We start from the raw sequence: 15,382 nt of genomic DNA on the forward strand, positions 1-15,382 counted from the left end.
CCAGTTATTAAACCTCGCTGCACTTTGATGCCATTAAATTTTTCAATAATTTAATCAGAGGTAGAATAAATTTCAACCCTGAGATTCCGTTGTGAATTTAAATACATTTATACGTGGAAAGATACGGTATTAGTAATTATTACTCGCTTTAACAATGAAGGAAAATATTGTGAGCTATTTTTCTCTTATACATGTGGTATCCATAAGATAACGAAAGATGTATCTGTGAACATCTTTGTTTATTGTAACCTTACCCCTCATCAGCAACCATTGCCCAACAATAGGACAGTAACGGGTTAAAAATGACTGTCAGATGTCAGAACTTTACCTGTATGGACAATATCGAAATATACCGAAAGAAACATGAAATAATAATTGTCAAACTATTACTGGTTTGTCCATTAACAATATCTATTTTTGGTAAAAATATCTTAAAGTATATGAATAAAACGACCCATGAAAATAGGAACTCATTTATTTACACAGATTAATATATTTACATCGTTACAGCTCAAAAGCTTTTACCTAAAACGAAATGGCAACTTGAGCAAAATTGATCTTAAGTATACTTACATACGTATCTATATTATGCATTTTAATTATATTTAACAACTAGTATTATGACATTACTTCTTTAATCTAAATTGAAATGAAAAATGAAAAAATGAAGCAAAGTTAAAAATAAAAAGCAAAAGATGTAAAATGTTTTATAAAAAATATTTGCTAGAATATAAACTGGTACAAAATGAATTGTCTAATGTAGAGTAGTTTAATCGTGTCTAAGTTTAGGAAAGATAAAAATTTACCAATATCAATATGATTAGTAACACGGCACTCGGCAAAAAATTAAAGAAAATTGCCTAATTTTACACAAAGTTTAAATATAATATTCCAAAAGTAGTTCTTTCGATAAACTTAGTTTAATATTTAGCACCTTTAGCACCTTTTACAGTGGAAATTACTGTGTACTTACATCTGTAACCAACACAATATTTAGCCCCAAATGATGTCTGGTGCAAAAGAAGTAGTCGTAAAAATTAGAAATACAGCCTGATTGTGTTACTAAATGAACAAAATAAATAAGGGCAACGAGTGTGAAAACCAATGCTTCATCCACACGCTCTACTTACCGCAAGCTTTGAACCTCTATAAACACACAAATGTGTAGTAACAAATCGTAACGGCAAATCTCTTTGATTTGCTAAAAAACCGTCACTCCATTGCATCTGCTACAAGCCTTTCCGAACCTACACAAACCAAGACAAAACCTCCTATCCACACATTTGATTGTGTAACAGTTTGTTGAGGTTTGGCAAGCGTGCGGACTCAGTATAAGACTTGATAAACACAGTATTTTAAGTCATGAATCAGGTTTCAAAATTATGACTTGTTTGCAAGCTACTTAATATCTAATGTTTAGGTATTCTGTATGAATATATTATGCGTTATGTTTGAGTAAAATTGTAAATAAGTATGTTCCTATATTATGGAATGTGACTGTTTATCATATCACATTCATGTATCAAAGTTAAGGACTTTCTATTCATACGTTTTCCTGTCGAAGGAAATATGATACGGTTTATGCAACATTAAGGTTATATCAAAGCAAAAATAATTACTTTACACTCTTATGACGAAAATTCCATGATTAACTCGTAAGTAAACGAACATTACATTACTTCTGTTAAGATCAGAAAGAAAGAAAGAAAGAAGAAAATTGTAAGAATGATAAAAAAAGTCTACGGATACATTTAAAAAATTTAATTCTCAAAAGTTGATTTTTAAGTAAAAGGAAACAAATAAAAATATAAATCGTTCGGTCAAATCTCGCTATCTACTTATTAGAAAAACATATTTACGCTCTGACAAAACCTTGACGTGCATTTCTAAGGAAAATTGGACGTAAGAAAGTTCTGAAAAAGAGTTAGAAGACATATTTTACCAAGACAAGATTATCAAAGATTACAATGAAGGGGATAAACCGAATGCTAAAAAAGTTTTACCAAGTCTTTGGATTGACGAATAAATCTAAAATTTTAGCTGGAATTTGTACGTACCTATTATTGCTTAATACTCTGTTAAGTCTGCAGTCAAATTACTTACAATATAAGCGAATAATAAAAAAACATAAAAAAATCTGTGACAAACGTTACCATGATATCACATAAGCCCTGCATCAATAGTTAATCTCATAATTCTCCATACTAATTTGATCGATTAATTCGTAATATTCTGGATGGAAATTAACTAACCGCTATAGATTTAAATCATCGTCTGATTCATCACTGGAATACTTGTGTATAGCCTTATGTATCTCTTCTTCAATTTCCAATGCGCTTTGATCTTTCTCGTCCACTGCCAATTTATTGTACACACCCTTCATATTGGAATCATAATGGTTACCACAGCAACTGTACCCGAATCTTCTGAATAGACACACGAAAATGAGGTACAAAGAAAGAAAACTAAAAATAAACAGGATAACTATCAAGATGACATTCAGCTTGTAGTGCCAGTTAGCATCGGAAATTTGTGGGAGGACAGTATTAGGATAGCAGTAATATTTCGGTTCGAGATCAGTGGAGTTGAAAAGTTGTGCGTCGTCTAAACAGGACAAGCATTGGTTGCTGTGAGGGCCCGAGCATGTGGCGCAGGTGTAGTGACACGGGAGGCAAATTAGGGGAGCTTTAGCGTTCAGGTTAGCCAGCGGTTCCATGTCCGAGGCCTCGATGGCACTCGGCACCGGGGTATCCTTGCCCTGTCGTTTCATCACGACCGCTGCCCCCGTGTCAGGGAAGTGCGTGAGGTTACGTCTTCTCGAGTTCGTCTGCATTAGCATTTCACTGGCGTACGTGCCGTCCGGGCAATGATCGAAGCATCGGCCGTCGTACAAGTGCAAACCCTTCGCGCATTCTAGTGGGAGAGAGAACAGAAATATTTAAGTACATAAGTATAAAAGAGACAGTCCGACACCACCCAGCACCGTATCCAGCGTCCATGCAGGTTGCGTTCTCTCGCCAGCAGATTGTATGATGCAGAAGATTGTTTCGGTAGTCACGAAGTCGTTTGCAGATACAAAAGATTATGAAACAGGAGTAAGGACAGGGATGGCTTTAGTAGAATCTCGTCGCTGATCTCAAATAATTTTGTTCGTGTGATATAAACCGGAGAATTTTGAATGAGACATTTTAATCAAACAAACAGACGCTCTTGTAAGACTAGTGCATGCACAAAGGAAGACGTGCACAAAATTAAATGAAATCAGGAATAAACGCAACAAAAAGAACTGTGACATGATAGATAAATGGACTGAACAGAAGAAGAGAGAAAATAAAAGACTGAAATATTAGAAAGAAGAGTGTGAGTGTTGAAATGAAGCGTGAGTACTGAAGCGAAGGTTATAAACATTACGAAAGCACATATGAAGCAAAGCGTAACATGCAAAACAAGACTAAATAAGCGATAATCTTATATAGTAATTACAATGTACGTCAGTTTGATTGCTATACAATAACAAAATACATCTTATATTACTTATTATTCTCTTATTACAAAACGATCAGAGACAAGACTCGACGTTCACGAACACAAATGAAAATCTACTTAAATTTTGTAATAAAAGTCTTTTTTATTATTACATTCCATTCACATTAGGTTCATTATATACAAATTATTATTCAACATTTACAGTAATAAATACAATTCATTGGGTTGCTACTTAACGCCGATCGGTGAACAACTTTACATATCTATACAGCAACATCGTTATAAAAATGAGCATTTAAACGATTTCTTATGCATCGAGCGATAGTTACAATAGTTACACTTAGCCTTAGCTACATCTTAGCGCTGTTTATAGTGATACGGTCGGTCAACACGCAGCTATAATCGATAACTAATATAAATTATAGCAGTTATTATAACGATCAAATAAATTATGCATGGAACAAAATATCATCAAGTATATATTTGTAGGACAGGTGCTATTTTTATTCACACAACGCGATGACGCGATACAAAACGATACTTTTACTGAGTTTTGGACGATTTCCTGAGCAAGGTTGTCAATATAATCAGAAACTTTTGACAAAATATGTTTTTCTTTTCAATTTTTACGCAAATATTGATACAGTCTTGAAGACATTCATGTAAAATTTGTTCAACTATATTTATATTACTTACGTTATAGCCACGTGTATACAGACATGGAAACTACATAAAGCTAGTGTTAAAACTTAGTATATATTACACTCACTTGTCTAAACTACAATAGTAAAGTAAGTTTAACTACCAGTCGATGAGAAATCATGATTGTTCAGTCGTTTTCAAATTTACACGTTTGTGAGCAATTTGTACAAGTCTCCAAATCTTTTACCGATATATACCTACTTAATATATACATTCATATTACATATACTATATTAAATGGATTAGCAATCACCGCTATGATCACAACCACATTATGCAGTATATTTTTATCATAATTATTATGCTTTTATTCACACGAAACTATGGTATTGTTATTTTAATATATTTTATTAATACCTATAGCATTATCTGTGTGACAGCTATTAAAGAACATACTTATCAATCGATTGTATATATTATTGAAAATATAAAATAAACTACATGTGATTCGATTAGATTAAAAAAACATTAATAGCTAGGAAAACACTACAACATGGGTAACAATATAGCTGCGATGGAACCAAAAAATCGCTCTTAACTCGTTGGTTGAACATGTTATGTAACTAACTATATTATTGTCCTATCATTATAATAATTTGATCAGTGTAAAAAAAACTTATTAAGTAAACAAATCCCCTAGACCCTAGTATAAATCCCCCAGCTGATATTTAGCTACACGATTTATTAAATATAAAAGCTGCTTTAAAAAATTTCATAAAATAATGAAAATTATTAAATGTTGATTTTAATTAAACACGTAGGCAAAAGTAATGCGCAATTTTCGAGCTGCCCCGGTTTATTTATAAACGATTGGACGCAAGTTGGAAATTCGCTATCGGAACGTAAATGCAACACCGAACACGTGCTACTCTTGTGTTTTATTTCAATGTTTACAATTCCGTCTACATTCCGTGTATTGGTTCGTCCTTGTTCAGAAAAGTCGTGATCTTTTTCTATATTTGGACTAAGTCTGCAGTATACTCCAGTGACTATATTGCATTTATTTGTCTAATATATTGTTTTATAAAGTAATATAGGTGCTGTAAATTCATTTTAATTTGGATAAATTATGAATAATAGTGTCTAACGACTGATATCAATTTTGTATGCCCGGTGTAAGTTATCAGCAATTTTATTTAACGGATTATCCTGTTTATATAGTTTATATAGTTATTCATTATACAACAGTTACATAAATACAACAGTTTACGAACTTTTAATCTTGCAATATGTCAAGTATCGAGACGATATTATAATGTCGAAAAAAATAAGTACTTATATTGACCATATTAATGCTGTCACATAGATAATACTGCATGAATACATCACCTAGCTGACAAAAGGCGATCAATTATCATGTAATCACCAACTTATTGTAACAGATATGTATGTCTGTATTGAATACATCTTTCCACGAAAACGTTGTGGCGTATTTTCAAAATTAACGACCAATTGGAGCTATGATTTTTACAATGGTAAAAACAACATATATTATAATTATTCGTTATTATAAATTACCTGAAAATACCGCCAGATCGTTTTACTTATACGTAACAACTTAATTTAGGCTAAATAATATTACTACCTACGTATATATTTTATTAATAAATAATATATTAGGAAACCACACGAATATTACAGTAAATGCGCTAACATTTGGCATCGTGTTAATCATATATCTATCTTATTTGGTTACAGAAAAAAATTGCGCCTATAAAATGTAACAGAGTTTAAAATTTTCTATTGTACCTTGTTGGTTATTGGAAATATGTCTGAAACTTAATATTTTGCTAAGGATCAACGATAAATAAATAAAAATAGATAAAATAACAATGTGCTGCAACAACAAAGGCGTGGTTGTTTTATGCAATAAAAGTCAAGTTCCATTACAATTCATTTTGTTTCAATGTAAAAAAAGCCGCCATGTTAAACCAAATTAATAAAACTTACAAAAATGAGTTTTGTGTAAAAAATATCCCTGACATTCGAATTAGGATCCTTCACAGAAACACAAAAAATGTTCTGTCGTTGCATTCCGCCAAAAGCTCTAGCGAGCTTGCAACTACTGCAATTTATTATAAGTTCTCCTTCATTCTCATGTCGGTTTATCTTGTTGCATCCGTTTTATCCGCTGTTTTAAATAAAGAGATGTAGCGATAGTTGGCAAATGCAAAACATCCTTACGGACACTCATATGAATGTTATAGAAAGTTTCGAGCACTTTTACATTTTTACTTTTCTTTGAGCACAAATTTTAAAATTTGTCTAGATTTTATTTTGTCGAAATTAGAGACTTAAAAATAAACACATTCGCAAGTAAGTTTGTTTAGCTCTGTTGTATAATAAAGCTTAAAAGTTTTGAGGGCTCGAACCGAGACCATACAAAAATAATAAAAGGAAGATGAGTTATTACTACATTAGACGGGCCAAAAAGCCAATAATATTCCTGGAAGCCATTTTTACTATGAAACATGATAATTCTTGCATAAAACATCCACGACATCGAATATAAGTTTTAAGTACTGTAAGGACTATCTACTTAGAAGATTAAGTCATTCTTCCTAGACAAAACTCTCATAATAACAAATTGTCCACTCTCATACATTATTCTTCTCACGATGCAATTACCAATCAAAATGGACGTCATCGACTTGAAATATATTATTATTTATTAATGTAATTGCACTTGTTGTTTAGCTCTTAAGATTGCCAATTTATAGGTGATATTACAAAATACCTAGACAATATTGGACATACATTTTATTATTATAATATACATGAACGATATCATACATCTATGTCGCCGCTTTGTTGAAACGTTTGACTTTCTACAATTTCAGCAAAAAAAATGGAAACCGTATGAATGTAAAATGGCGTCCATATTTTTATTGAAACATGATGTCAAGTTCGTGTTCATAATTTCTTTTGAACGGGATTTATAAATTAGAATAACATATATTTTATTATTACAATAATGCATAAATAATAACTGTTAATATAACTGTAGCAGTGTTCCAAATTAATCTTTCGAAGGTTTTTTCGAAGTTAACATCGACGATTAAAGTAAAATATCTTATATAAGTCAACTACACCACGAACTAGAATAATCATGTTGTTATACACAGAAGTCATGGGTTTTGAGGTGGCGTCACTTCTAAAACCCTATGTTCTATTTCAAAGGCCAATTATAAATGATAATCATATGATATCATACCCCTTCGACTTATTAAAAATAAGTATAACATTATGAACATTACGTATTTCGATGTTTACTTGTCTTGTGAAAAGCACACAGCAAGAAATATCAATAAATGGATATTACATTATCAATCAGATATTCAAATATTATGTGTACGTAAATAACATAAATTATGCAAAAAATCATTTCATTTCAAAGATTCGAATAGGTATATTTTTTTCTCAAGTTTTCAAACACCTTAAGTACGATGTATAAAGCTCGTAATATTATTTACGTTGTAACTTTTAGCAAGATTAATTAGTACTTACTAGCTCCAAAATAAGTATAAATAAAAAGAAAAGGTAAAAAAATCTTGAACACATTAATTTCATCAGCTTGTAAAGAAAAATTAAACAACAAATAAATAAACTGATTTAAGATAATATTACTTGAACACATTGTAATATTTTAACTTTTAAACAAACAACCAGCGAATTTAAGTACAAAATGTGATTTGAACTAGGCAATCATAATAAATAGCTGTGGTCAGACCGCGGTCACTAAATAAATAAAATAAAGTAATATACATAATTAATAATAATTAAATTTTATAAACGAAAATAGATTGTACTTATTATAATTGAAATTGCGCACAGATAAAGATTTTTATTTCATTTAAATAACTTTTCCTTTTATTAACACAGATTTATAGCTGCACAAATGAGGATAGTAAATAAGCCAACAGCATAGCACCCGAGAGCTTACAAACAGTCGTAACGCTGCCCACTGCATGTTAACAAATAATGAACATTTTAATTAATTTTTGCTTTATCTGTGCGGTACCTCCGAAAGTGGTTAATTTAACCTATACGGTATGTTTACGTAAGGAGAGCACGGTATATATTATTTTTTCGGTATAAAAATACAGCCGCTTTGGATACTTAAAATTAATTGCATGACTCAATTAATCGCAGACTTTTTGTATACATGCGAGTCCCTATTATGATATAATTATATGGATGAAAACTTGTTATGATTTTGTAGAAATATGTTAATTTGAATTTAGGCCAAAATTTCAAGATTTAACTCGCGACATTTTCGTACCAAAATCAAGATCATTTAAAATTTAAATGATGCGTTAATATAATTTTAAAACCATTTTCCGATACCTGTTATTTCATAAGAAGAATTTGACATTAAAAATGAACACAAAAAGTTAAAATTACCCGTGCTCTCCTCACAAACACGTAGTTAAATTCAACTAAAATCACATGCCCTGTACCAGGGCGCGCGGAGTGTCAGGTGTTAGCGGCAAGCAGGGCGCGCGCGGCGGCCGGGCGCCGCGCCGCGCGGTTAGTGCACACACACTGCGCCCGACTCTACACACCGACACGTGTACGCCCGGAGTGTGTCCCGGGCTACGCATGGACACGTGTTGTATGCCCGGGGTGTGTCGTACGCCCGGGGTGTGTCCCGGGCTAGACGCGGACACGTGCCGCAACACTGTAAACAGCAACAGCAACAGGCACAAACCTAGGCAACGGCGGGAGTCCGCGGCGGCCGCGCAGCCGCTGCTCGCGAAGTGCGCGCCCCCCGCTCCGGACGACGGACTTTCTTCGCGGATCTGTATACAAAAATATACGCATATATATTTATTTGATTTAAATAGCGTTTTACACTTTAACACTCAATAATTGATGGTATGATTATAAAAATATATAGAACACGTATATTCAACTAATATACGTGGCACAATTATTTGCTTAAAATAAGGCCCATTATGTTTTTTTTGTTTCTACTCCTAATCTCATCCATTTCAAATAAAAAAACAATTTAATATTTCAATACCTACATACTGAGATTCGACGATTTTGTTAAGGTAACCTGAAATATTTTTAACTTAAAAAAATAACTACCTATTTAACAAATGCTATTATAGTAGTAAGTTAGTGATTAAAAAACATACAAATAATTGCAACTAAATCTTAGTATTGTAAAAAATAATAATTCTCAATTAGACACGGTATGTACAAGACATCTTATTATTTTTCAATCAAAATACGCTGAATATAATTAAACAGTTAACACTATAGAAAATTAATGAATTAATAAAATTAACATTCACATCAGTCTGTTGTATAATTATAAGTAACATAATTAGACACATTAAATAAACTAGAACAACTTCCGTACCCAAGAGTCCGTGACATTTCTTCTAAGTTCAACGACAGCCACCGAAATATCTAAGCCAGAGATAATAACTTATTCATATCAAGTTTATTGGAATTTGTAGGTACGTTGAAGGAAGTCATAATAAGATTTTGTATTTCCTAAGTTAGTCGGGAATAAATTATTATTAATTTGTAGAAATTATAACTTTTGTTATGAATTAAATTCGTCAAGTTAGTGTGTGAATTTAGGCAAATTTTATGGGTTGCAAACAAAGCCGCGTTCGCTTTTATTTATGACATTGTGCATTCTTATAAATATTAAATTACCACCATAAGAACCACATTCAGTAAAACACAATAAATCGTACAAAGTAATACATCCACTTGACAAATATTTGTTTCATTCACAAGTACAGTCTTTGGAAACAGTATTTTGACAGTATCACAAATGTTAACAAATACAAAACAGTTTCTACACCAATTGGTATAGAGTGCCGCTACACCCAGAATGAAAATTTCCATACAAAATTTATCTACCTGGTCTGATAATGAACCCGGAACCGTTTGTGTAAGACCGGTATAACCGAGTCAAGTATAATAAATACACTTAGATACAACATAAGTTACACAATACAATTTGTGACCGTCTTGGCCTTTCAATACAATCTCAATCTAGTTAGGCCTTCCGAATGTTGTATGCTACAAGTCGAATAGTCACCAACAATAAATCTTAGACTGTGGATGTAACCGCGGATTTAGTTTGTAACCCCAGTGAATTATACGATTAGACCGGATAGTTTCGGAACACATGTGTCTCAACTACTAAGTAAGGATCAGCTATTTTAAGCTGGTAGATTCTAAAGATTTATTCCACTTGTACTAAACTGAACGTCTTTGTAAAAAAAACAGGTGTTAAATACCACATGCACTTCGACAGCAATTAAAAGAATTTGCTATTTTAAGCCGTACGATTTTAAAGATTTGTTTTATCTTTTGTATGAAACTAAGTGACATTTGTGTAAAAAAAACGTTTTAAATAATTACAGCTGCCAAGTATCGAGCACGACGGAAATAAAGTATCGCGTTAAGAAAATATTTCTTTTCTAATATTCTAAGGAAGACAAAGTGTGAATAACTTAATACGTTTTGATTAGAATTAAACGTTAGACAAAATGTAGATTATATCATCTATAGTCGGTTAAGGGCAAATTCACTACGCTCAAACAAGTTATTCAGGTCCGTCAATAGTTAGTTCTCGGATATTATGTGTATTTATGGTCCCTTGTCCGGTACAGTAATGATACTCGTGTGTCCATAAACTGGCTATTCAGAAGTAACGTGTTGGATCCCCGGTATGCAGGGGTTGTTTATGTAAGTTGTCATTACGTGTCAAATCTATATTATTTTTGTATTCTATATTTACATACTCGCCGAGTGTAGACGAATAGCCGCGAATAGAAGTATGTAAATAAATTACTCGGGTGTATTCGATACTCGCCACGAATTTTCGTCATGTCTCAGAGGTATCGGGTTTGGATGCGAAAATGACATTATGGTACCTGATGTTTACACATTCGTCCTGCTTTTACTAATGATTATTCGCAAAAATCTAAACGAATTACACGAATATAATTAGAACAACACTTACCGCATGCGAGTCGTGCCACACAAGCGCCAGGTCGTCTTCAATCGCGTTAGGTCGTTCTTCTGGTGCATCAACATTGGCCCCGCTCCAGCCGCCGGCCGGTGCGCTCGGCTTCGGCACCTCGCTCGGAGCCCCACCCACCTCGCTGCTCCCCAACGAGTTGCCCTCCGGCGACGCGTCGTACTCCTGAGCTGGCGTCTCTGTCCCGTAGAATATCAGCTCCCATTGAGGTAGCGGGCCCGCTGTTGAAACGTTATGAGCTTAGATTGCGTAAGCGTGATCTTCTTAAGCCGCCGATTGACTTGTGTAATGTAATATTCGAAGCGATCTTGTGCGTTACATATAAACGTGACCAACCCTCGCATCGAGCGGCCTTGATCGCAGTACTTCTAAATATTACAAATCAATCGCCAGCTTAAGTTTACGATTCGTCTTGAATCAACATCAAAGAAATACTAGGGAATAACAACGAAAGGCGTGAAGAATCAAAATACTCAAACGAAAAGTAATTTTTAAATACTATATTAAACAAATAGATAAATAAAACAGAAACAAGAAGATATTATTCAAAAATATAATGGTAATTTCAGGCATACATAAATTAAATTTCGCAGTAAAGGTACATAAAATTCAACTGAACAAATAGTAGCGAAAAATATTAATACTACGTGTTCAAAATAAATACGTTAATGCGGTGTACCATTAAACAATGTATTTAACCATCACAACCATATTATGAAACTTCATTGCGTATAATTCAGGTCCGCCGCGAATAAAGTTGTCGCATTGAAATATGAAACTCAAATATTTAATAATACACCATAACGGGTACATTAAACAGCGGCAAACGTAAACAAAAATTAAAATTCACACAGACTATGTTAAAATAAAAACACTACCTACACTAGAAGCGATAACTGAAAACAAATGAGTTTCAGAAACTCAATTAAAAAGAACATTTTGCTATAAAAAATTGGAACAACGCAAACACGACATGCGGCATCCGAAACATGGGTAATGACGTGCAGGCTCAAACTAGGCGGCGTTCAAACAAAACGGTGGCGAAACGAATCAACGAACACAACATGCGACTAAGTACCGTTGGCTTGCAGCGGCGCGGGGTATATCCGCTGGATTTTCGGATACTGCTCGAATAGACTAGACATCTTGCGACCTCTGGCGTCTGCCAGGGGATCGGCCAAATCCCCTCGCAAATTGAGACTCAAATCTGGAACGGGCGACGTCGTGCGCGTCGTGGTACTCTCGATCGGCGACCTCGTGGCAGGACGACCCTGTTTTGATTTTTGCGAGTTTCTATTCGGGTTCTTCGAGTTTTTGTTCTTTTTCCGTTTAACTAGACCGACTGTGTATGTTGGTACAATTGGTACGGCCTTTCCTCTGTTGTTTTTTCTACCCGCTTGCACGACGACGGGTCGTGTCGCGTTGCTTTTGCGTACGATCGGATTCCGAAACGGTATTGGATCATTCTTAGCTGCCGGTGAAGTGGTTCCGTATAACATTAAAGACCAGTCTTGTAAAGTCGCTCGACCTACATCGAAAGTAATATTATATAACCACACGTGTTATTATCGTATAAGAATCTGCAAAGTTAAAAGGTCGAAAAGTTAAATTCTGATACAAATCTGATAGGCAAGTTACGTCCCTGAAGAATTCCGATAATATACCTACCTACGACTACATACGACTAAAAACAAAATTGATTTTGATAAACTTAGTAATCGATGTACTGTGTATAGTTTAGTCACAATTATTATTTAAATTAAATAAATTATTAGTTACATTACATTTTAGCAACTATAAAACATGAAAACTGATATGATAAGTACAAGTTAACCCAATTCACAATCATTTAAAACTATTTAGTTAGTTATAAAAATGATCCTATGATTTTCTATTGATGCTGTATTGGCATTTATTAGTTACTTACCAAACAAATTTATTTGTTAGCCTACGTATGTGTTACATTATTCAAAATAATTATTGATATGTCATATATCCATAAATCATAACTTGTTTGACACTTGCTGGTTTATGCTCAGCCATTTTGTTTTTTTCGGAGGCAAAGATCAGTAGTCTATAAATCCAATAACTCATTTAATAAAACTCCCTAAATACATTTGTAATCTGATCAATATGACAATAATTATCTGTATTATTGATCGATGGTATACTTACCCATATATCTGCCTTCGTTGGACACCTCGAGTTGCCAGACCCCGAGCGGAGACTCGCCCCACATATGAACAGACATGAAGGGCCACGAGTTGAACCCGGAGTGCGAGGAATCGTGCGCCCTGTCGGAAAATTAACTGTCTATACTAGTGACACCTACTTGGGTGATTCTTTGAACTGAAATGTGTTTATATTAGGCGAACATGGGTACAAAATAAATAGATTGTCACCAATGTTTTTGTTTCATCTACCGGTCGAAACGTAATACTAAGAAAGTTTTGTAAGCACGCAGTTTTGTTTCTTTTTTATTATCATCTATATCATTAATAACGTAACAATAATTAAAAACCGCCTGCAATTTTTAAAAACACATTCATCCCTATAGGAGCATGTCACAAACAAATGTATTAGCAAGGTAATTAATTAGTATAAAACCTTTTCCAAATTTTCATACAAGAGTCTCCACATTGTTTAAGACCCGTGAAACTATTTTATAACACTGTACTAACAGCTCAAACAAAGTGTTTCGCGTCGCTGATAAACTGCGTTACTGACTGGCGCGAACTTCAGTAATTGCGCCCCGAGTTGGGGAACAAGATGTATGGTGCGGTCGTGATGCGAGGCTCCGAGTTTTTCGCATCCGACCAAAGGAAAAACTTTTAACAGCACCCCTTTAAAGCACAACGCAATACACGGTTAAAATATATGAGTATTTTAATTAATTATTTTCGACGTAAGCATTCTAAAACTGGGCACAAAACAAAACTAATATACTATACAGATGCCTACAACACTATTACACTACTTAGATAAAGCATGAATTATATAGTCCTTTTTTAAGAAAGACATAACCACGAAATGTTAACATTTCTGTACAAGAATAGGCATTCCAATGATAGTAAATAGTACCTTATACATCAATATTTAATGTATATTACGACACTGTGCTGAAACAAATTGTTTCGTGTCGCTGATAAACTGCGTTTCAAACTGGCGCGAACTTCAGTAATTGCGCTCCGAGTTGGGGAACAAGATGTATGGTGCGGTCGTGATGCGATTCACCGAGTTTTTCGCATCCGACCATAGGAGGAACTTTTAACAACACCCCTTTATAAAACGCAATACATGATTCAAAGGTACAAAGTGTATGTTGCTATAAGAGTTTTGTTTGTAAGGTATAATAATTTTGGCCAGAATATAGGCGCTACTGTTGTGATTATAACCGCATTACTGCGGCTATGTAACCTACTTTACTTTACTTCCTATTATTCCATGGAACTATTTGCACTAAAGCACACACGTATATCCAGACCCGGATAAATAAATATGAAAGTCTATCGACGTGTAAATTGATCCTGGGATGCTCTACATAGAAAATTGTAAAGTTAGTCTGCGGTGTGCATGGTGAATTTCAAGTGTGCGCGATGCGCAATCCGAAACTAAAAGGATTAGCGAAAAATCCTGAAAGGATTTACTAGGTCGAATTTTATGAAAAATAAAACTGAAGTATTCGTTTTTAAAAATATATTGCGAATGAATTCAATTTGATAAAACTACATCTGTGCATTTCATCGTCGAATAGTGTCTTATAAAAATATCAAATTCTAGGAAGTAATAATACAAGGCAAACAAAAGAATACGGGATGTAATACGTATTTTTAAACGGAGAATGTATAATGTTCTTCGCTGTTTTCAAAGTAAAATAGAACTTTTAAGAACCCTTCTGGAGTACATGGCATTACATGCTCGTATAAATTACGAAACACCGGCGAAATTGTCGAGATATTTTTACGTTATAGCTCACGTACTTGTATTATGAAGAGTTTCTCGTGAATAATGTTATATGTAATGAAGAGATTTTTTCTTCCAAGTTTTTTTAGTGTATAGTGTAAGTATGACGTGTAGAATTTTTCAAAACTTTAATAATAAATGAAACTATTATTAATCGTATCTGACTGCTAAAATTGCAATCCAAAGTGTTTTAAAACTTTAAGACATTTATCATAC

At 33.7% G+C, this 15,382-nt stretch overlaps 1 protein-coding gene across 6 annotated transcripts in view; it reads right to left on the reverse strand.

Annotated features, from left to right (window-relative positions):
• Positions 1–457: 457 nt before the first annotated feature.
• Fur1 (Furin-like protease 1) overlaps positions 458–15,382 on the reverse strand; it is a 317,043-nt gene continuing 302,118 nt past the window's right edge. For 5 of the 6 annotated variants that reach the window (XM_073081972.1, XM_073081968.1, XM_073081971.1 and 2 more), the window contains exons 12-16: positions 13,379–13,497; positions 12,282–12,731; positions 11,186–11,424; positions 8,900–8,990; positions 458–2,913 (exon numbers count right to left, since the gene is read on the reverse strand). In XM_073081972.1, coding sequence (XP_072938073.1) covers positions 2,255–2,913; positions 8,900–8,990; positions 11,186–11,424; positions 12,282–12,731; positions 13,379–13,497 — 1,558 coding nt within the window. In that variant the 3' untranslated portion in view covers positions 458–2,254. The remainder of the gene's footprint in view (positions 2,914–8,899; positions 8,991–11,185; positions 11,425–12,281; positions 12,732–13,378; positions 13,498–15,382) is intronic. The other variant, XM_073081973.1, reaches the window with a different exon arrangement.

Source organism: Epargyreus clarus, unplaced genomic scaffold, assembly GCF_041222505.1.
Source record: "Epargyreus clarus isolate Ecla_fem2 unplaced genomic scaffold, WU_Ecla_fem_2.2 ptg000017l, whole genome shotgun sequence".
Classification (NCBI taxonomy): domain Eukaryota; kingdom Metazoa; phylum Arthropoda; class Insecta; order Lepidoptera; family Hesperiidae; genus Epargyreus; species Epargyreus clarus.